This window comes from Lissotriton vulgaris, chromosome 2_1 (genome assembly GCF_964263255.1).
Source record: "Lissotriton vulgaris chromosome 2_1, aLisVul1.2, whole genome shotgun sequence".
Taxonomy (NCBI): domain Eukaryota; kingdom Metazoa; phylum Chordata; class Amphibia; order Caudata; family Salamandridae; genus Lissotriton; species Lissotriton vulgaris.
Window position 1 is genome coordinate 1,277,062,912 of NC_141687.1, and position 21,372 is coordinate 1,277,084,283.

Sequence of the window (21,372 nt, forward strand, 5' to 3'; positions counted from 1 at the left end):
TGTTGGATCGGACTCTTGTGTGGCTGTACTTCAACAAAGGGTGGTGTTGGATCGAACTCTTGTGTGGCTGTACTTCAGCAGAGGGTTTTGTTGGATCAAGCCCTGCGTGCGGCTGTACTTCAGCAAAGGGTGTTGTTGGATCGGACTCTTGTGTGGCTGTACTTCAACAAAGGGTGTTGTTGGATCGAACTCTTGTGTGGCTGTACTTCAGCCGAGGGTGTTGTTGGATCGAGCCCTGCGTGTGGCTGTACTTCAACATAGGGAGTTGTTGGATCGAACTCTTGTGTGTCTGTACTTCAGCAAAGGGTGTTGTTGGATCGAACTCTTGTGTGGCTGTACTTCAGCAAAGGGTTTTGTTGGATCGAACTCTTGTGTGGCTGTACTTCAGCAGAGGCTGTTGTTGGATCGAGCCCTACGTGCGGCTGTACTTCAACATAGTGTGTTGTTGGATCGAACTCTTGTGTGGCTGTACTTCAGCAGAGAGTGTTGTTGGATCGAGCCCTGCATGCGGCTGTAATTCAACATAGGGTGTTGTTGGATCGAACTCTTGTGTGGCTGTACTTCAACAAAGGGTGGTGTTGGATCGAACTCTTGTGTGGCTGTACTTCAGCAGAGGGTGTTGTTGGATTGAGCCCTGCGTGCGGCTGTACTTCAGCAAAGGGTGTTGTTGGATCGGACTCTTGTGTGGCTGTACTTCAACAAAGGGTGTTGTTGGATCGAACTCTTGTGTGGCTGTACTTCAGCAGAGGGTGTTGTTGGATCGAGCCCTGCGTGTGGCTGTATACTTCAACATAGGGTGTTGTTGGATCGAACTCTTGTGTGTCTGTACTTCAGCAAAGGGTGTTGTTGGATCGAACTCTTGTGTGGCTGTACTTCAGCAAAGGGTGTTGTTGGATCGAACTCTTGTGTGTCTGTACTTCAGCAGAGAGTGTTGTTGGATCGAGCCCTGCGTACGGCTGTACTTCAACATAGGGTGTTGTTGGATCGAACTCTTGTGTGTCTGTACTTCAGCAAAGGGTGTTGTTGGATCAAACTCTTGTGTGGCTGTACTTCAGCAAAGGGTGTTGTTGGATCGAACTCTTGTGTTGTTGTGCTTCAGCAGAGGGTGTTGTTGAACCAAGCCCCGTGTGTGGCTGTACTTGAACAGAGGGTGTTGGTGGATCAAACTCTTGTGTAGTTGTGCTTCAGCAGAGGGTGTTGTTGAACCAAGCCCCGTGTGTGGCTGTACTTCAGCAGAGGGTGTTGTTGGATCGAACTCTTGTGTGGTTGTGCTTCAGCAGAGGGTGTTGTTGGATCGAACTCGTGTGTGGGTGTGCTTCAGCAGAGGGTGTTGTTGAACCAAGCCCAGTGTGTGCCTGTACTTCAGCAGAGGGTGTTGTTGGATCGAACTCGTGTGTGGGTGTGCTTCAGCAGAGGGTGTTGTTGAACCAAGCCCAGGGTGTGGTTGTATTTCAGCACAGGGTGTTGTTGGCTCGAGCCCGTGTGTGGCTGTACTTTTCCAGACGGTGTTGTTGGACAGAGCCCCGTGAGTGGTTGCTTGTTTCTCGGCTCATGGTGACATTCGCTCGAGCCCAGTGTGTCATTGTATCTGAAACTACGCTCGGATTTGGCTCGAGCCCAGTGCCTCGTTGGACTCCCTCAGCCGGTCTCATAAATCACACACTCAGCCGCCATGGGTGTGAGAAGAACCGCTCTGGCATTGCTCCTTCTGGCGGGGTTCGGCTTAGGTAAGCACAGCTCGACCTCCTTATTTTATAACCAGTTTGACTGTTATTTTCTACACCCATTTCCGTTAACACAATTCTAATTATTAGCATTTTATATGTGACCAAAATGTCCGGTATTTATTTCTGTTTAACAAAGTACGTCAAATAACTACAAGGCTAATTAATACACCTGCCGCAGACATTTCCGCCTACCTTAAACCAAGTTGTGACAGGTCGTACTCAGGCTTTCATCCTGCCAAGGTCGATAATATGTCTAGTTTGTTCATTTACAAACTCTATTCGGCTCCTAGATACTCCAGGAAGGCGCTATAAATGCCCCACATATTGTTATAATTATGAAAACTTGGACCCATGCACACTCTTGACAAGCCACAACAGTGGATGTGGCGTAACTACCAGAGCTGCCGCCTTTGGAACTGGGGAACCAGGTTCGAGTCTCGGCGTCGGCTCAACACCGTGTGATTCTAAGCAAATCACTTCGGGACTTATTTACAAGCCCCTTGTGCCAGTGGTATGTCACTTCTCCCATGTTTAAAGGGACGCATCGGCAGCGCAATGGGCTTGTAAATAAGCCCCGAATCTCCACGTGCCAACCGAAAATGAATATGTCCTTAAGTAATGTAACTGGTGCTCATGGAAATCGACATGATACCTTCCGGTCGAGTTTGCTCTACATAATACTACAGAAAAATAAAAAAAGCTTATGAATGATATACAGCTGGAGGACCGTGCTTTTAACTATGACATCTCTGGGTATTATTTATGAAAATAGATCTTTCGAATATGCCATCTCTTGATGTTTGTATTATTTTCAGACTGTCCTTAACAGTTTGGTTACCGTTGATGATCTTTTCAAAACAACTTTTAATGTAAGGAAGAGGAAGATAACCTCACGTCTCCGTACGAGTATATCCTATGGATTTATGTGTCCATTTTTGAATGTGCGCGCTGTTATGCAAAGAAGGTATAACAACATGTAATTGACTTTCACTCACATGGGTCGTGCATTTATTTAGTAAATAATAAAAAATGTCATTCAAATTAACACCTAACTACACGAAGGTCAAAATTCCTAAACAAGAGTGATTTTAACAGCATTGACCATCTAAAAAATCCCCACCATAATGGTATGTAGACATAAACAAACTTTCTGTTATGGTCGTTAAGGAGCAATATAATCGATAAGGAACAATATGCAATATTTCAATTATGTGCTGGTAATCAACACGTTCGATAACATTCTGTATGGTGTTGCATCCATGCTCCCTTGAGCGAGCAAATTTGACCAGGGACAAGAGATTCTTTCTAACTGAGCAGCATGACACATTCAGCTACTTTTACAAAAATCCGGCAAACTGCTTGGGCCCACGTTTTAAAGGATAGTTCCACGCTTAAGTCAGCCTAGCATTCATAACTTAAGCCAGTGTAAGTAACAGGAATGCAAAATAAATGTCCATATTTTTTCAGTCGTGCTTAACTTCTGCCCAAACATTTTTTTATCCTACTTTACAATTGAGACCATTCCGAGGACATGTCTGAAGAGTGACCTTGGAGATTTCTGCACATATCATGAAAACTCACTCAGGTGTAATTTGGTGAGTAGTCACACACATGTGAAAACTAGTACCCCGCACTTTTCAGCACAGCATAAAGATCTGGCGTAGGTCCCATTAACATATGGTAAAGTACCCAAGGGAAAACTGATACGTTCAATTTTGGAGAAAAAACATCCAAATGTTAAAATAGGCACTTTTCACATTTCCTGTTCCTTTGTATGCGAATGCTTACAAAAACAGGCTTAAGTGTGTTTTCATAGATTCAAAAGACTCTGGGCAATGGATTTATAGAAAAGCACCTCACAGCTGTGCTGTAGTCCTATTAGAGTAGTGGTTCGTGCACACTTCTCGGCACCTTTTGCCCTTTGGTGCCCCTGGTCACAGATTCACAACGAGCAGTGCACTTGAACAAAAAAACCTTTTCAGTCTGTTTATATATTTCCTTTAAATCCTTTAATTTCAAATCCAAATATAATTTCACAAAAAAGGCAGCCAACACGTTTCGTTCAATATGGCAAAAGCCAAGAGAACTTCTTCAGGGCTGCAGACAAAGCAACATAAAACATGTATAAGACAAAAAATCATATCACTTGACTGACGGACATAGATACAAATTCTTAGAATAATACACAAATATGTAAATGTGATATATACAAAACATTTATCACTGGTAACAACACATATATTAAAAAACACACAAAAGCACTCATAAAGGCTCAGGGACCATAAGTTTGTCATCTTTCAATGTTTACTAATAATCGCAATTCCTATATACATTTATTTATTTTATATATTTATTTATTATTTTATTATTATTTTAAAATTTATTTAAAAAAGGACACACATACAGAGAATTTCATATATTGATGAAAGCAACATCTTTTCCATCATAATCAGTATCTCCTTCCCTTGTTGCGTCCAGCAATATATGATGGCTTTTTCGGATGGGTGTAGATCATACCTGTTTCAACACGAAAATTTGTGTAGCTAACCTAAATGGCTACGTATGATAGGGCAAAACTGTCACTTTTACAAGTCATACCAGATGACGTGATTGGGTCCTTACTGCCAAAAAGACATGAACTATTTGGGAGTTTATTGAGCATGTATCAGGATTACATGTTTTTATGTATTGCAAAATCCAAGTGCTACTACACGATGCAAAATGGATCAAATTATTAACTGCCTTTAAAGATCAGTAGAGAGGTGATCTGCCTAGCTTGAAAATTGTTCAGAAGTTGTTTTCTAAAGTTTTCTAAAGTTCTGGATGAGAAATGTGAGGATTTGCCTTATCTTATAGAACCTACCTCTGTGCTGCAGTGGAGTTGAGGCGTGTTGGAGAGCCCTTGCACGTCCCGCAGATCCGGGGACTGTGTCCTGTATTCCTGCCGCTGCCCCTCGCCGCACCCGCTCCGCGGGTGCCGCTTCGCGGACTTGGAAGGTGAAAGCTGCTTCTAGGCGCTGGGCTCCAGGAGGCGCCGGGGGAAACATCGATCTGGCATTGGCGTTGTAGCAGGGACTCGAAGATCCAGGAGTCCCTGCTCTCACAGGTGCGCGAGTGGACGCGCCCACCACCAGCCACGCCCCCCGCCTGGCCAGCCAGAAAAGGCGCGAGTCTCCTGTGCTCCCTGGGAACCTACCTCTGTGCTGCAGTGGAGTTGAGGCGTGTTGGAGAGCCCTTGCACGTCCCGCAGATCCGGGGACTGTGTCCTGTATTCCTGCCGCTGCCCCTCGCCGCACCCGCTCCGCGGGTGCCGCTTCGCGGACTTGGAAGGTGAAAGCTGCTTCTAGGCGCTGGGCTCCAGGAGGCGCCGGGGGAAACATCGATCTGGCATTGGCGTTGTAGCAGGGACTCGAAGATCCAGGAGTCCCTGCTCTCACAGGTGCGCGAGTGGACGCGCCCACCACCAGCCACGCCCCCCGCCTGGCCAGCCAGAAAAGGCGCGAGTCTCCTGTGCTCCCTGGGAACCTACCTCTGTGCTGCAGTGGAGTTGAGGCGTGTTGGAGAGCCCTTGCACGTCCCGCAGATCCGGGGACTGTGTCCTGTATTCCTGCCGCTGCCCCTCGCCGCACCCGCTCCGCGGGTGCCGCTTCGCGGACTTGGAAGGTGAAAGCTGCTTCTAGGCGCTGGGCTCCAGGAGGCGCCGGGGGAAACATCGATCTGGCATTGGCGTTGTAGCAGGGACTCGAAGATCCAGGAGTCCCTGCTCTCACAGGTGCGCGAGTGGACGCGCCCACCACCAGCCACGCCCCCCGCCTGGCCAGCCAGAAAAGGCGCGAGTCTCCTGTGCTCCCTGGGAACCTACCTCTGTGCTGCAGTGGAGTTGAGGCGTGTTGGAGAGCCCTTGCACGTCCCGCAGATCCGGGGACTGTGTCCTGTATTCCTGCCGCTGCCCCTCGCCGCACCCGCTCCGCGGGTGCCGCTTCGCGGACTTGGAAGGTGAAAGCTGCTTCTAGGCGCTGGGCTCCAGGAGGCGCCGGGGGAAACATCGATCTGGCATTGGCGTTGTAGCAGGGACTCGAAGATCCAGGAGTCCCTGCTCTCACAGGTGCGCGAGTGGACGCGCCCACCACCAGCCACGCCCCCCGCCTGGCCAGCCAGAAAAGGCGCGAGTCTCCTGTGCTCCCTGGGAACCTACCTCTGTGCTGCAGTGGAGTTGAGGCGTGTTGGAGAGCCCTTGCACGTCCCGCAGATCCGGGGACTGTGTCCTGTATTCCTGCCGCTGCCCCTCGCCGCACCCGCTCCGCGGGTGCCGCTTCGCGGACTTGGAAGGTGAAAGCTGCTTCTAGGCGCTGGGCTCCAGGAGGCGCCGGGGGAAACATCGATCTGGCATTGGCGTTGTAGCAGGGACTCGAAGATCCAGGAGTCCCTGCTCTCACAGGTGCGCGAGTGGACGCGCCCACCACCAGCCACGCCCCCCGCCTGGCCAGCCAGAAAAGGCGCGAGTCTCCTGTGCTCCCTGGGAACCTACCTCTGTGCTGCAGTGGAGTTGAGGCGTGTTGGAGAGCCCTTGCACGTCCCGCAGATCCGGGGACTGTGTCCTGTATTCCTGCCGCTGCCCCTCGCCGCACCCGCTCCGCGGGTGCCGCTTCGCGGACTTGGAAGGTGAAAGCTGCTTCTAGGCGCTGGGCTCCAGGAGGCGCCGGGGGAAACATCGATCTGGCATTGGCGTTGTAGCAGGGACTCGAAGATCCAGGAGTCCCTGCTCTCACAGGTGCGCGAGTGGACGCGCCCACCACCAGCCACGCCCCCCGCCTGGCCAGCCAGAAAAGGCGCGAGTCTCCTGTGCTCCCTGGGAACCTACCTCTGTGCTGCAGTGGAGTTGAGGCGTGTTGGAGAGCCCTTGCACGTCCCGCAGATCCGGGGACTGTGTCCTGTATTCCTGCCGCTGCCCCTCGCCGCACCCGCTCCGCGGGTGCCGCTTCGCGGACTTGGAAGGTGAAAGCTGCTTCTAGGCGCTGGGCTCCAGGAGGCGCCGGGGGAAACATCGATCTGGCATTGGCGTTGTAGCAGGGACTCGAAGATCCAGGAGTCCCTGCTCTCACAGGTGCGCGAGTGGACGCGCCCACCACCAGCCACGCCCCCCGCCTGGCCAGCCAGAAAAGGCGCGAGTCTCCTGTGCTCCCTGGGAACCTACCTCTGTGCTGCAGTGGAGTTGAGGCGTGTTGGAGAGCCCTTGCACGTCCCGCAGATCCGGGGACTGTGTCCTGTATTCCTGCCGCTGCCCCTCGCCGCACCCGCTCCGCGGGTGCCGCTTCGCGGACTTGGAAGGTGAAAGCTGCTTCTAGGCGCTGGGCTCCAGGAGGCGCCGGGGGAAACATCGATCTGGCATTGGCGTTGTAGCAGGGACTCGAAGATCCAGGAGTCCCTGCTCTCACAGGTGCGCGAGTGGACGCGCCCACCACCAGCCACGCCCCCCGCCTGGCCAGCCAGAAAAGGCGCGAGTCTCCTGTGCTCCCTGGGAACCTACCTCTGTGCTGCAGTGGAGTTGAGGCGTGTTGGAGAGCCCTTGCACGTCCCGCAGATCCGGGGACTGTGTCCTGTATTCCTGCCGCTGCCCCTCGCCGCACCCGCTCCGCGGGTGCCGCTTCGCGGACTTGGAAGGTGAAAGCTGCTTCTAGGCGCTGGGCTCCAGGAGGCGCCGGGGGAAACATCGATCTGGCATTGGCGTTGTAGCAGGGACTCGAAGATCCAGGAGTCCCTGCTCTCACAGGTGCGCGAGTGGACGCGCCCACCACCAGCCACGCCCCCCGCCTGGCCAGCCAGAAAAGGCGCGAGTCTCCTGTGCTCCCTGGGAACCTAGCTCTGTGCTGCAGTGGAGTTGAGGCGTGTTGGAGAGCCCTTGCACGTCCCGCAGATCCGGGGACTGTGTCCTGTATTCCTGCCGCTGCCCCTCGCCGCACCCGCTCCGCGGGTGCCGCTTCGCGGACTTGGAAGGTGAAAGCTGCTTCTAGGCGCTGGGCTCCAGGAGGCGCCGGGGGAAACATCGATCTGGCATTGGCGTTGTAGCAGGGACTCGAAGATCCAGGAGTCCCTGCTCTCACAGGTGCGCGAGTGGACGCGCCCACCACCAGCCACGCCCCCCGCCTGGCCAGCCAGAAAAGGCGCAAGTCTCCTGTGCTCCCTGGGAACCTACCTCTGTGCTGCAGTGGAGTTGAGGCGTGTTGGAGAGCCCTTGCACGTCCCGCAGATCCGGGGACTGTGTCCTGTATTCCTGCCGCTGCCCCTCGCCGCACCCGCTCCGCGGGTGCCGCTTCGCGGACTTGGAAGGTGAAAGCTGCTTCTAGGCGCTGGGCTCCAGGAGGCGCCGGGGGAAACATCGATCTGGCATTGGCGTTGTAGCAGGGACTCGAAGATCCAGGAGTCCCTGCTCTCACAGGTGCGCGAGTGGACGCGCCCACCACCAGCCACGCCCCCCGCCTGGCCAGCCAGAAAAGGCGCGAGTCTCCTGTGCTCCCTGGGAACCTACCTCTGTGCTGCAGTGGAGTTGAGGCGTGTTGGAGAGCCCTTGCACGTCCCGCAGATCCGGGGACTGTGTCCTGTATTCCTGCCGCTGCCCCTCGCCGCACCCGCTCCGCGGGTGCCGCTTCGCGGACTTGGAAGGTGAAAGCTGCTTCTAGGCGCTGGGCTCCAGGAGGCGCCGGGGGAAACATCGATCTGGCATTGGCGTTGTAGCAGGGACTCGAAGATCCAGGAGTCCCTGCTCTCACAGGTGCGCGAGTGGACGCGCCCACCACCAGCCACGCCCCCCGCCTGGCCAGCCAGAAAAGGCGCGAGTCTCCTGTGCTCCCTGGGAACCTACCTCTGTGCTGCAGTGGAGTTGAGGCGTGTTGGAGAGCCCTTGCACGTCCCGCAGATCCGGGGACTGTGTCCTGTATTCCTGCCGCTGCCCCTCGCCGCACCCGCTCCGCGGGTGCCGCTTCGCGGACTTGGAAGGTGAAAGCTGCTTCTAGGCGCTGGGCTCCAGGAGGCGCCGGGGGAAACATCGATCTGGCATTGGCGTTGTAGCAGGGACTCGAAGATCCAGGAGTCCCTGCTCTCACAGGTGCGCGAGTGGACGCGCCCACCACCAGCCACGCCCCCCGCCTGGCCAGCCAGAAAAGGCGCGAGTCTCCTGTGCTCCCTGGGAACCTACCTCTGTGCTGCAGTGGAGTTGAGGCGTGTTGGAGAGCCCTTGCACGTCCCGCAGATCCGGGGACTGTGTCCTGTATTCCTGCCGCTGCCCCTCGCCGCACCCGCTCCGCGGGTGCCGCTTCGCGGACTTGGAAGGTGAAAGCTGCTTCTAGGCGCTGGGCTCCAGGAGGCGCCGGGGGAAACATCGATCTGGCATTGGCGTTGTAGCAGGGACTCGAAGATCCAGGAGTCCCTGCTCTCACAGGTGCGCGAGTGGACGCGCCCACCACCAGCCACGCCCCCCGCCTGGCCAGCCAGAAAAGGCGCGAGTCTCCTGTGCTCCCTGGGAACCTACCTCTGTGCTGCAGTGGAGTTGAGGCGTGTTGGAGAGCCCTTGCACGTCCCGCAGATCCGGGGACTGTGTCCTGTATTCCTGCCGCTGCCCCTCGCCGCACCCGCTCCGCGGGTGCCGCTTCGCGGACTTGGAAGGTGAAAGCTGCTTCTAGGCGCTGGGCTCCAGGAGGCGCCGGGGGAAACATCGATCTGGCATTGGCGTTGTAGCAGGGACTCGAAGATCCAGGAGTCCCTGCTCTCACAGGTGCGCGAGTGGACGCGCCCACCACCAGCCACGCCCCCCGCCTGGCCAGCCAGAAAAGGCGCGAGTCTCCTGTGCTCCCTGGGAACCTACCTCTGTGCTGCAGTGGAGTTGAGGCGTGTTGGAGAGCCCTTGCACGTCCCGCAGATCCGGGGACTGTGTCCTGTATTCCTGCCGCTGCCCCTCGCCGCACCCGCTCCGCGGGTGCCGCTTCGCGGACTTGGAAGGTGAAAGCTGCTTCTAGGCGCTGGGCTCCAGGAGGCGCCGGGGGAAACATCGATCTGGCATTGGCGTTGTAGCAGGGACTCGAAGATCCAGGAGTCCCTGCTCTCACAGGTGCGCGAGTGGACGCGCCCACCACCAGCCACGCCCCCCGCCTGCAACGCCCTTTGATTTAACGCTCAGTCAGGCGCTCCGCGGGACGCGAGCGGGACGCCGAGCGAAGCCCGGGCAAAGGGCGGGCCGTCTGTGGCCGTCAGGGGCAGGAGGAGGCAGGGCTGGGCCACCCCCCCTTACAACCATCGTATTGTACCTAACTCGTGGGGCTGAAACTCAGTATGTCAACACGCTCCGGTAAGGTTTTGAGGGGTGGGGGTGACAATACCCCTGTGCGCCCAATGTTTGGCTCTATGGACAAGTTCCTCACTAGGGTGGAGGCAGTCATTGACAATGAACTCGCCATATCAGAAAGGCGCCTCTCACTTGACTTTCCTTCCTCCAAAAGCTCTTCTCCTGCAACAGTATTGTCCTTACAAAACTCTTCTCCCTCTGCATGCTTGGATGGGGACCTACCTGGGGATTCTTACATCGCACCAATAGCAGGTGAGGTAGAGGGCGGTACAGATGGGGCAGAAAGCTCGCAGACTGGTAATCACTCCACCAGCCCTTGTGCCGAGCCTAAGGAGCCCTGCACTGATCCTCTCATGGCTTGTCCACCTGCCATCCAGACCAATTCCTGCCCTGATGCTCTTGTTCCTGACCCACAACCTCCCCCTAAGACTTGTCCCACTCAGGGCCACAATAAAAGGAAGGGGAAAAGGGCTATCAACATCCGCAAGGGCTGTCCTCCTATGTTTACTAAGCATGCTAGGTGTCCGCCTAGGAGGGGTTCTTCTCCCGTGGGTGCCGTAAGTCCTGTAGCCCCAGGGATTACAATTACCGCCCCAGTTGTAGCTGAAACAGTGCCGCCTTCCCTGCTGGTTCCTCCAGCGCCTGATCTGGCCAATGTGGGCCCCTCTTTAGAGCTGATCGAGAAGCTGGTCAGGTCTCTTCTGGTACCACTTGTTGATCAGGTTAAAAGATTGGGGGATAGACTTGATTGTTTTGAACAGTCAACCAGGGATAATTTTTTTTCCCTCAAAACCCTGTTCAAACATCAGCCAAAGCTTAGGGAGGATAAGACTGATAGGATAGATAAGACCACTAGGATAGAGGTTACTGAGACACCCCCTCCAGGAGAGCAGCTGCCGCCGCCGCCTAAGCGACCAGCCTCTGGGAAGACTGTCGTGGTTGCCCCTCGGGATGGCCCTAGGCAGAAAAGGTCGAATGCCTCCACCCATATAGCCCAAGTGCATGCTGCCCCTCCCCCAGTGGTAACAACCCTGGCGCCTACCCAAGGCCCAAGGCAACATCAGAAGGGAGGAACGGCCACAACCTCACAAACTGGGGCCGTCTCCCTTGTTACAACTGGTGGCTTGGCAGCAACCCCTAAGGCTATACCTATTCCTGTCCCACCTACAAACCCTCCTCCCTCAGGTTCTTCTGAGAATCTAAGACGAAAGTGTCCCCCAGTTGACCTCCCCCCTGAGTGCCACCCGTACGTTGTTATCCTTACCAAAGTCCCCCCTATCGGGAGTACCCAGCAGGAAAACCATCAGTCACTTAAGAACAAGGTCATCCACTGGCTGAGAGCCTACAGGCCCTTGCCTTCGGGAGTGGATGGAATTATTCTTGGTGTACGCAGGGTGGGATGGATTGGAAACGGGAAAAAATCTCTCGAAGGGGATTGCGTGGTGATAAATTTTCAAGATGTCAGGGTTGCCCATCTGATATGCTCCCAAGGACAATCCACGGCTGGAACGGGTATCGAAGTCGTTGACTTAACATTCTTTTACCCCCGGTCCATTACGAACTCTTCCCCCATTCACCCCGGGCAACCCACTAACATCAGCAGTTATGGGGGCAAAATCATCACTGTGGAGAATACCATTCACGGCCACTCTCCCCTGGGAGCTTTCCCACAGCGACCAACCCAGGCTCCTGTGACACAGAACTGGGAATCGTGGGGTTGCTGACTTAGGGATGTCTCCAGGGAGGTCTCTGTGGCTTCGAGCCCTGCTGTTGTCCCAATACCCCACCCCAAACTAAATAGCCACTCGTCCCCATCGCAAATTCAGGCTATAGCCGAGCTTGTAGAAGAGCAAGGGGTGACCGAGGCACCTTCCAACCTGCTGGCTGGCCTCCCTGGTGCGGGTGTTTTGGACATACCGCTCCTTGCTGAGGATTGTCGCATTGCGGCTGTAACGGACCCCCCGATTAGGGTTTTCAGCTGGAATGTGGCAGGCCTCGAGAGGAAGCTAGCATTGCCGGACTGGAACGAGCTTGTGGAGCAATACTCCATATGCCTGTTCCAGGAAACCTGGAGCCGGGTGCCCCTACATAAGGCGGGATATTCCACCCACTTTTTGCCGGCAGTACATAGTGTAACTGGTAGGGGCCGACCATCGGGTGGCTTACTTATTTGGGTGGCTTCAAATCTTAACTGCAGGGTAGTGGAGCGGGACACCCATTGCCCGGATCTCCTTAACATACTGTTGAGAAATCCCCAGGGCCAAGTTATCTTAAACATTTTTAACATCTACGCCCGAGGGACGAAGGGGGGCAGAGAATCTCCAGTAATAGCTTGTCTGGAAGCTCAGCTCCGCTTATCTCCACACAGGTCTTGTACCTTGGTGGCGGGTGACCTGAACTGCACCTTCGAGCCTTTGGATCTAGAAATCCTATCAGACCAAGAGGAGCATGATATTGGGTGGGGGATTCCGCCCCTTGAGCTCAGTCCTATTAAAAAATGGACAGAAGTGGCCCTTCAGATCAACTCACTAGCTATGGAGTTTGGTCTCAGGGCCGCCAATGGCAGGACAAGGTCCGACAAAGCAGGGGCCCACACCTATAACAGGCCAGGGCACATGTCACGGATCGATTATTTTCTCCTTGACATACACCTGTGGAGCATGGTGGAGGACATGGTGATTGTACCATCGGTAGAGAGTGACCACAATCTCCTGTCCCTCACCTTGTCCTACAGGTGTCTCAGTATCACCGCGAGTAGATTTTCTAGCAACCCCGCCCCGGACCTGTCAGTGGTTACAAATTGTGGACGACGCCTAAAGTGGGCGAAGTTGGCACTTTCAGAGGAGAAAACCTCCACCATTAGGCTGCTCCTTGTTTCAGCCCTAGCCAATCTCGACCCCCAAGAGGAAGGGCTGATGGAGGTGGAACTTAGGTTCTCCGTCATAACTAAGGCTATCAGTGACCTCTTTGTAATTCCAGGTAATTCGAGCAGAAGGAAACCAGGTTCACGATCGGGACAGGGCTGGTATAATCAGAAATGTAGGGAGGCGAAGTCACTTCTTATCGAGGCAGTCAAGTCCAAATTACCATCTAAGGCGAGGGAGGCAAGAGGATACTATGCACTCTGCCAAAAAAATGCTAGGAGGGAGTGGGAGGATAACTTCTGGCAGGACCTCCTGTCTGCCAGTCGTGGGAAAGATGCCAAAGGCTTTTGGGACTTGGTGGGCAAAAGGAACCGTCCTGACGATACTCGGAGGACCTGTACCATCAACGCCCAGACTTGGTTTTCTCACTTCCAAAATCTTTACTCTGTTGTTGAAGGCCCACTTAACGATACTTTCATCCTCCCACCCTTTACCCTAGCTCGCGATCTGGATCTTTTTTCTGTCTTGGAAGTAACAAAGCAGATTAAAACACTGGTCCCATTGAAAGCAGCTGGTCCTGACGGATTACCAGGCGATATCCTCCGCGCCTATCCGGACGAATGGGGGGTACTAATCTCTGCACTCCTCAATGCAATTATTGGGGGAGGCCCTGTGCCAGACTCCTGGAGAGGTGCGGAGGTGGTCCCCATCTACAAAAAGGGCAGTCGGGACTCACCTGGAAACTATAGGCCTATAAGCCTAATAGATTCAAGCCAGAAATTGGCAGGAAAAGTCATCCTGGGGAGGATCTCCCAATGGGTGGACGATAATCATATCCTGTCCGATATGCAAGCCGGGTTCCGCTCAGGTACAGGAACCATCGAACAGGTCTTCAGGCTCTTGTTGGTATACTGGAAGGTGGTGGTGCTGGGCAAAGGCAGTCTTTACTTGGCCTTTATTGACCTTAAGACTGCCTTTGACCTGGTTCCCAGGGAGGAACTTTGGAGGGTCCTTTACGGTTTAGGGATGCCCCCGTACTTATTAAACCTCCTTATCAACCTGCACACCAACACCTACGCCCAGGTTAGATGGGGGTTGAATGGGGAAAAGACCAACAAGATCAGGGTCGAGAGGGGAGTAAGGCAGGGTTGCGTGCTGGCGCCTACCTTATTCTCCCTCTACATTAACGGGGTGGTAGATCACCTATTGGGCGAACCAGCAGATGCTCCCACCCTGGGAGGAGTAAAAATTCCAACCTTGCTGTTCGCCGATGACACCCTCCTCATTTCTAAAACCCCCCAAGGCCTCCAGATACTGCTGAACCGCTTTCAGGACTTCTGTACCACTAAGGGCCTAGTTATAAATGTAGATAAGACCAAGTTCCTAGTTATACATCCTCCTCGCAAACTTGGCCGCCCCCCCATTCTAAACTCCATTCCCCTAGAAAGAGTGGCTGAATTTGACTATTTGGGAATTCGACTGAACGATGGGATGAGCTGGACCGCCCACATTGACAAAATGACACTGGCCCATAAAAGGGTGGGGGGTGCTATTCTTAAGGAGTTTAACAACTCCTCAAAACATTGTGTTGCCCCACTACTTGAGATATACAAAGCACGTGCGGTTCCTGCGTCACTCTACGGAGCGGAACTGTGGGGCGCGGGCAAAGTCGACTCCCTGAGCAAGGCTGAAAATAAATTCATCAAGGATCTCCTTGCTATCCCATCAAGTAGCCCGACCATCCCAGTGCTCATGGACACCGGCTGTAAAGCCATAAGGGACCAGGCTCGGCTTCGACCCCTTTTGCTTTGGGCACGTCTGTGGAGGGTCCCGGAGCTAAAATCCTATGCCAATGGTCTGGCAGAGGTGATGCATTCTGACGGCTGGCATCGCATCAAATGGCTGAAGGATATTAAACAACTTTTAGGGGACCTAGGCCTGGACTCATGCTGGCAAAACCACTCCGCTCCCTCGAAGGAGATCTTAAAAAAACTTTTCTGGGAGTGGGTCCGTATGAAGCGCTTGAGAAGCCAGCAGCACTGTAAAACCACCGCAGCTTTTCTACTGTTTAAAGACGCTGTCATGTATGAGCCATACCTGGACATTATTTCAGTGGCTATGGATAGGTCCCTGTACATCAAGTTCCGGTTAGGAACCCTACCCTTGGCCGACTTCTGCTCGAGGTGGAATAAATATCAGCCTACATCATGCTTCTGTGCCTTCTGTCAAGACAAGCCAGAGACGGTGCCACATTTTCTTTTTGAATGCCCGGAGTACGGCCGCCCAAGATCACGTTGGCTCGGTCCCATCTGCAGAGAACTGGGTACTCGTCAGCACGCTGTTGCACTCCGGATTCTCCTAACTAACACAGCCCCTCCCATTGTTTGTGCTGTTGCTAAGTTTTTAAAATGGGCTTGGTTGATTAGAACTAGAAGACTGTCCATATCAATTTAATTCTCTTTTTACCTAATTTATGCTGACTTAATGCGTTTTTACCTTTTTACTAAATGTACAGTCTCGCTTTTTTCGACATGCTGTTTTTATCTTTTGTACTGCTTTTATGATATGTGCATATCGAAATAAAGCATCAATCAATCAATCTTATCTTATAGAACAGAATCCCTGTGATAAATTCTGGTAAAATCACTAATAAAAACACAGTTCAGAAATTTGAAAACCCCTTTTCTGAATAACAATAACCGGAAAAGGACACTTTTTTTAATGGAGTATGATGTATGATTTGGCAGCATTGAAATGGGAATTCCAAATACGTCAGTTTAAAAACAGGAAAAAAGGGATTGATTACAAGTTGCATCAGTATTCCAAGAGGGAAGTTAATGGTGGTTATAAGTAGTGATTCTGCCCCAAATTGTGGCCACTCGCAATCTGGCCCGAAGGATATCAATGCAAGTTGCCATTTAATTTTGATGGGACTGCAACTAATGTTACACGCCGCACCAAAATTTGAAGCACCGCAGAGATCTGAGTTTTTTTCTCCTGGAGGTGAAAAAGAATCAGGTGAAATATCAGGGAGAGAAACTGGGCGACATGGAGAAATATTTTCAGGGGAATCAGATGCATAATTACAGATTTATTTACTAATTCTGCATAATTAAGGGGACTGAAAGGGCCACACTTGCAATCTCCAGTAACTCTACCCCTTTGTGCGGGTAACTCCATGGGGCAGAGATACTGAGGAAGCAATGGAGACCTGGTAATGAGGCTCCAAGTGTCTTCCACAGATCCATACTTTATTACATTCCTGGCTAGGGACTTTTAGATACTCATCCTTAGTGGTGTTCATGCTAATTAAGCCATCTTAAACGGAATCCCACAGTCTATGAAATATTGCCCAGTATCCTAATGTGTTTTAGACAGGGACACATTTTTTGGTCCCATTTTTCTCTACTCAGGCCATACCTCAAACAAAAGCATCCTGTTGCATATATTTTGTGGGATTTTTGCCCATCAATATTCACGCACCCTTCCTCTAAAGGTCTATTTCAGGGTTTAGAAATCAACATCTAATAGACATTTGTTAGTGCATTGTGGCCGTACAATGCACCTGATCGCTTTCTTTCTTTCGCATTGACGTCTATCCTTATCTACGCAAACTTAAATGTTGGTTGAACTTCAGTCTGAAAAGGGCATTGTTTGACCTTAAAATTGTTTAAATATATTGTTGGTCTTTAATATTATTCCAAAAATATTGTGATGTTCAGAATATCATCAGACAAAAATTACAGGTAAGAATGTTGTTTCTTTATTTTGTTTTATTAGTTTGAGTGTTCTAAATTATTATTTTGTTGTTAATCCTTTGTAATTATTTTAGTATTGTTACTTTATTCTTTATTTGGTTGGAAATATATTTAAAGGATAATATTTTATTTCATTTGAAGTTTTTTGATTTGTTGGAGGGATGTTGGATTTGTAGAGGCGTAGGTTAGGAAGTGTATAAGTGTAAATGTGCATGTTATAATATTTAATAAATTGTTCATTACAATTGTATTTTTTTACATTTAATATGTTGAATATATTATTATTATTATGTGAATGAATTAATTGTACTATGTACAGGTTTGTGTATTTTTGCTATGTATTCATTTTGTAATGTTTTTATCAATTAGTATTTTTCATGTTGTGTATGCATGAACAATAAGGAGAGTTCCAAATAATTGTACAATAATCCGTAGGCCTGTGTACTTCTTGTGGGTAAGATTAAAGAATATTCACCATCCAGTGTCCACAAAACAATAAACCCCTCTTAAAGCACTGGCCATCAATATGGAGAAATACAAATTCAATAAAAATATCACATACAGTGGATATGAAGCTGGGGCACCGAACTTAGGGGGTCATTATGATGGCGGAAGGCCCGTCACCGCCAGTCGTGCGCTGGAGTATCGCCCGCCATCGGACAACAATTTTCTACCGCAAAATTAGGATGGCAGGGGAATTGGACAGCGACGTGGAGGGCACAAAGATCACTTGCCACAGATCTGCCACAGGTAATCGTTCCGACTGCCTGGCGGAGCGGTCACCATCAGTAAAATGGTGGCGATGCCTAGCAGGCACCGTCAGCCAAATTACAATGCTGGTCGCGCCCAGCCTCTCTGTGGCCGGTAATCCTCCATTGAAAGGCTGGCGGGTTTTGTTTCGGGGGCCAGTTGTGGGCCCCCCTTTTGTTGGGGGGAGGTGGTGGTGCACTGGGGGGTACCAATGGTACCCCCCTACATTTCCCTGCACTAAGTGGCAGGCACTGCGTGGTGTCTGCCGCGTAGTGCAGGGAAACGCACTACATGCATTTTGCACATTGTGGCGGGTGCTGCAGTCAGCAGCACCCGCCGCAATGGTGAAGATGCAAGATCCATCCGCCATGGTGGCGATCGCATCGTGATTCAAAGTGCGGGACCGTCGCTATACAGGCAGGCGGTCCCAAGCGCCACCACGATGGTGGACTCAAGTCCGCCTGTCATCGTAATGACCCACTTAATTTGGGAGACAGTAGCGGTCGGTGGTGGGAGTAGCTGCTGGGCGGTGACATGGGGAGGGGGAGGGACAGGGTGGGGGGTAGTACTCTATGGATTACGAAGGATTACAGGTAAGTAAACATATAAATAAATAAAACAAAATTCGTTGCGTGCACTGCATTGCATTTGGGGATGCAGTGCGCGCAACGAAATTCGTTTTATTTATTTATATGTTTACTTACCTGTAATCCTCCGTAATCCATAGATTACTACCCCGCACCCTGCCCCTTCCCCTCTCCACTTCGCCGCCCGGCACCTATCCACCACCGACCAATACCGTTGGGAGAGTATATAGGTCACTTTTATTTATTCCTCATGCTAGTGAGGAATGATGCAGCAGAAAATGTCCCCTATATTTTACCGTACTTGGTTTTTTGGTTTGTGGCATGCAGCAATTATATCATGTCACTAAAGATGACTGACTGACTGACCCAACTAGTTCTCCTTAAAATAAAACTTGGAAGCCTTATAGGATTAAATGTTTTATTAGTCGAGATATTAAAATGTCCACGTGCATATTGCAGAGCAATTTAACTGTGCTTTCAGCTCGAGTGCAACAAGCAACATCTAAGTATACCTCTATGAATATTCTTATGTCTGTACGTGAATACTTAAGCAGGCTGCAACTTTGCCATATATATTAGTCCTGCTGAAATATCCCACAATTGTGTTCCATTACATTTTCATAGAATTGTTGTCTTATTTAGTATTTTTACTTTGTGCAGAATCACAGTGGCCTCGTAGAAAATTCTACTTGGGTCATTAGTTTCCAGCAGAGTTTGCTTTAAAATCATCATATATCCCGGAGACATTTGATAACAGTTTAATTGACTCTTGAATTGAATTACTCAACATTTCAAATCAAAATTGAGCATGTTTTGCATTTCTAGAACTGCTATAAAAAATGGACATGATTTTTTTTGAACCACCTGAATAATATGAACAACATTATATAGAATTGTTTAAAAATAGCAGAGAACTCCTTACCTAAAAGAGATCCGCCTTCTTTTTTTAAAGGCCACATTGTATTTAAAACGTTTTTATATATTGCTTTTTGCAAGGCGTACATACATTTAAAGTGTGGAGTTTTTTAAACTTGAAAGTTTAGAAGTATACATATTTCTAGGTGTCGCTTCAGACCACTTTAGCTGCCTGGAAGAACGTGTATCTTTAAATCTTATAACAAGAACAATAAGAAGATATACAGAAAGAGTGGGATTTGGGTAATTCCCTTTTTGCCACTCATGGTTTGCCAATTCAGGGATGGATTGCACATCAAAGCCTTATGGGGTCCCTATCGGGAAATGGGACCACCCGCCATAAGTGCGGGGGTCCCGTGGGGGCAATTAGGATGCGCTCGCCACAGCGGCGGGCGCATCCTGCATTCCTGTCATTGTGGCGGGCAGTGCACTCAGCACCGCCCGCCACAATGCCAGGAAGGCATGTTGTGCATGGAACTGCTGGGGGGTACCATAGGTAACCCCCATGTGCACTCCCCACCCCCCAGGGTACCTGGGGGCCTGCAACGGGCCCCCACAGTCCATTCTCGCATGCCTTTCCTTGGCAGAAAGGCCTCTCTGTGCACCCATGGTAATATGGCTGGCGGTGTCTTGCCACCATATTAAACCCTTTTCCGCCATGTCAACTCGTTGACCGGGCGGAAAAGCGGTGGACGGTCTTTCCGTCCTTCGCGGTCCCCCCGCCATAGTAATATGGCGGGGGGAAAATGGGTGGCGGGAGGGGTCGGATCACGGGTGGATCGCCACCGCCATGCGGGTGGTGGCGATCCACCCGTGATCCTAGTGGGCCCCTTAGTGTTTATAGAATGGATACATTATCAAATTTGCGTTCATATTAGATTTTTGTGATGGACAATCAAGTAGTCATTTTGTTAGATTGCAGACGACGTGTAGCTTGTAAACCAGTGTGTTATTTTGTGCTTTTACTTTGCTAATCTAATGAAAATTCAATTACAAATGTATGACTTTTTTTATTTAGGATGTGCATGATATAAGAATATCATAAAACACATTGCTATTCACTTATTGCCCTGAAGATGTGTGCACGCTTAGACATTCGCTATGAATGGCCCAGAATAATTCCTGTTATGTCCCTAACCCTGGAATTATTGTTACCAGGGGTCCCATGATAAGAAATTGAGTTTCTGGTTGGCAGAGGTAAGCACCCTGTCCAAGCAGGAACCACAAAACTTGTCGTGGTAAGTCACAAGCACCCCATAAATTAACTTGTGCTCATCCTCTGGTAGCTTGCCGTAGAGCAATCAGGTTTAACTTAAGAGGCAACGTGTAGAGTATTTATGCAGCACACCTAAATCAGTAAAACAGTGAAAACACCACACAAAAAAGATACCACACCCGGTTAGAAAAATAGAGCTTAATTTAATGAATAAATAAGACCAAATCAACAAAAATTCAATAAGTAGATCCGACATTATGAATTTTTAAAGCATACATTGTAATATAGTGCTAACTGGGGCTATCTGGCCGTGCTAGACCGGATCAAATCCAAAAGTTCAGTCCGACCACAATGGAGCGTGGGTCAGATACAGGGACCAGCCTTGCCCTGATGAAAAGTACCTTGGTTGCTTTATCGCCAAAGACGAGGTGTGGGGTGCAGAGGAGACGACGCTCCGTCGTCGAGGACAAGATACGAAGTACAGAGGCGGCGATGTGTTGTCATCGACCCATAGAGTGAAGCTGATGCACCAGTTCTGAGATGCACAAGTTAGAGATGCGTCAGTAATGGTGGCACTGTGCAGCACAGTCAATGATGCATTGGAGTCGATCCTCATTTTTGGAAAACAAAAGGGACCCCTACTGAACAAATGGGTTTGCTATATGTAGGGAAATAGCACAAGTTAGGAAAATAACAATAGCAAACATACATTAAATAACTTAACTCTGTGGGTGCAAAAATGGATAGTCCACAGTTCAATATTTTAGAAAAATATATCTTTATTCTATTTTCTGATAGTTTTTTTAGAACATTCTTAATTTAGTTAAGAACACAGGACTGTCAAAAAATTCAAAACAACTGAATGATCGAATATTACTGAACATTCAACTATACTGTAAATCAACATATGTGCTACCCCATCTCTTGACTTTTATCACAGCCAAAACGATTGTTTTATGGAGTAGAAATGATGCTAAAAGACAGTGTCCTGATGAAGGCACCAGTGCCGAAACGCGAGTAGTCTCTATTCTGCCGCTAGCCATCATTATCCTCTTAGGTGCTGCGCCTATTTCAACGGCCGACGGCACCACTACCTCAGGAGTGCTGCCGTCGGCCGTTGGACGTTCGAACCTCACCTGCGCAATGGAACGTTCAGCACTGGAGCTGGACGTTCCATAGCTGCTAAGAGGTTAAATGTATCCGCTTTCTGTGTTCAGAAT

The 21,372-nt window shown here is 50.6% G+C and overlaps 1 protein-coding gene across 3 annotated transcripts in view; it reads left to right on the forward strand.

The window, feature by feature from the left end:
• Window positions 1-809: 809 nt before the first annotated feature.
• The window catches only part of CD3D (CD3 delta subunit of T-cell receptor complex), a 59,321-nt gene continuing 38,758 nt past the window's right edge, over window positions 810-21,372 (forward strand). Inside the window, exon 1 of one of the 3 annotated variants that reach the window (XM_086957001.1) lies at window positions 810-1,736. In XM_086957001.1, the coding sequence (XP_086813127.1) occupies window positions 1,673-1,736 (64 nt within the window). In that variant the 5' untranslated portion in view covers window positions 810-1,672. The remainder of the gene's footprint in view (window positions 1,737-21,372) is intronic. The other 2 variants (XM_086956995.1, XM_086956998.1) reach the window with 2 other exon arrangements.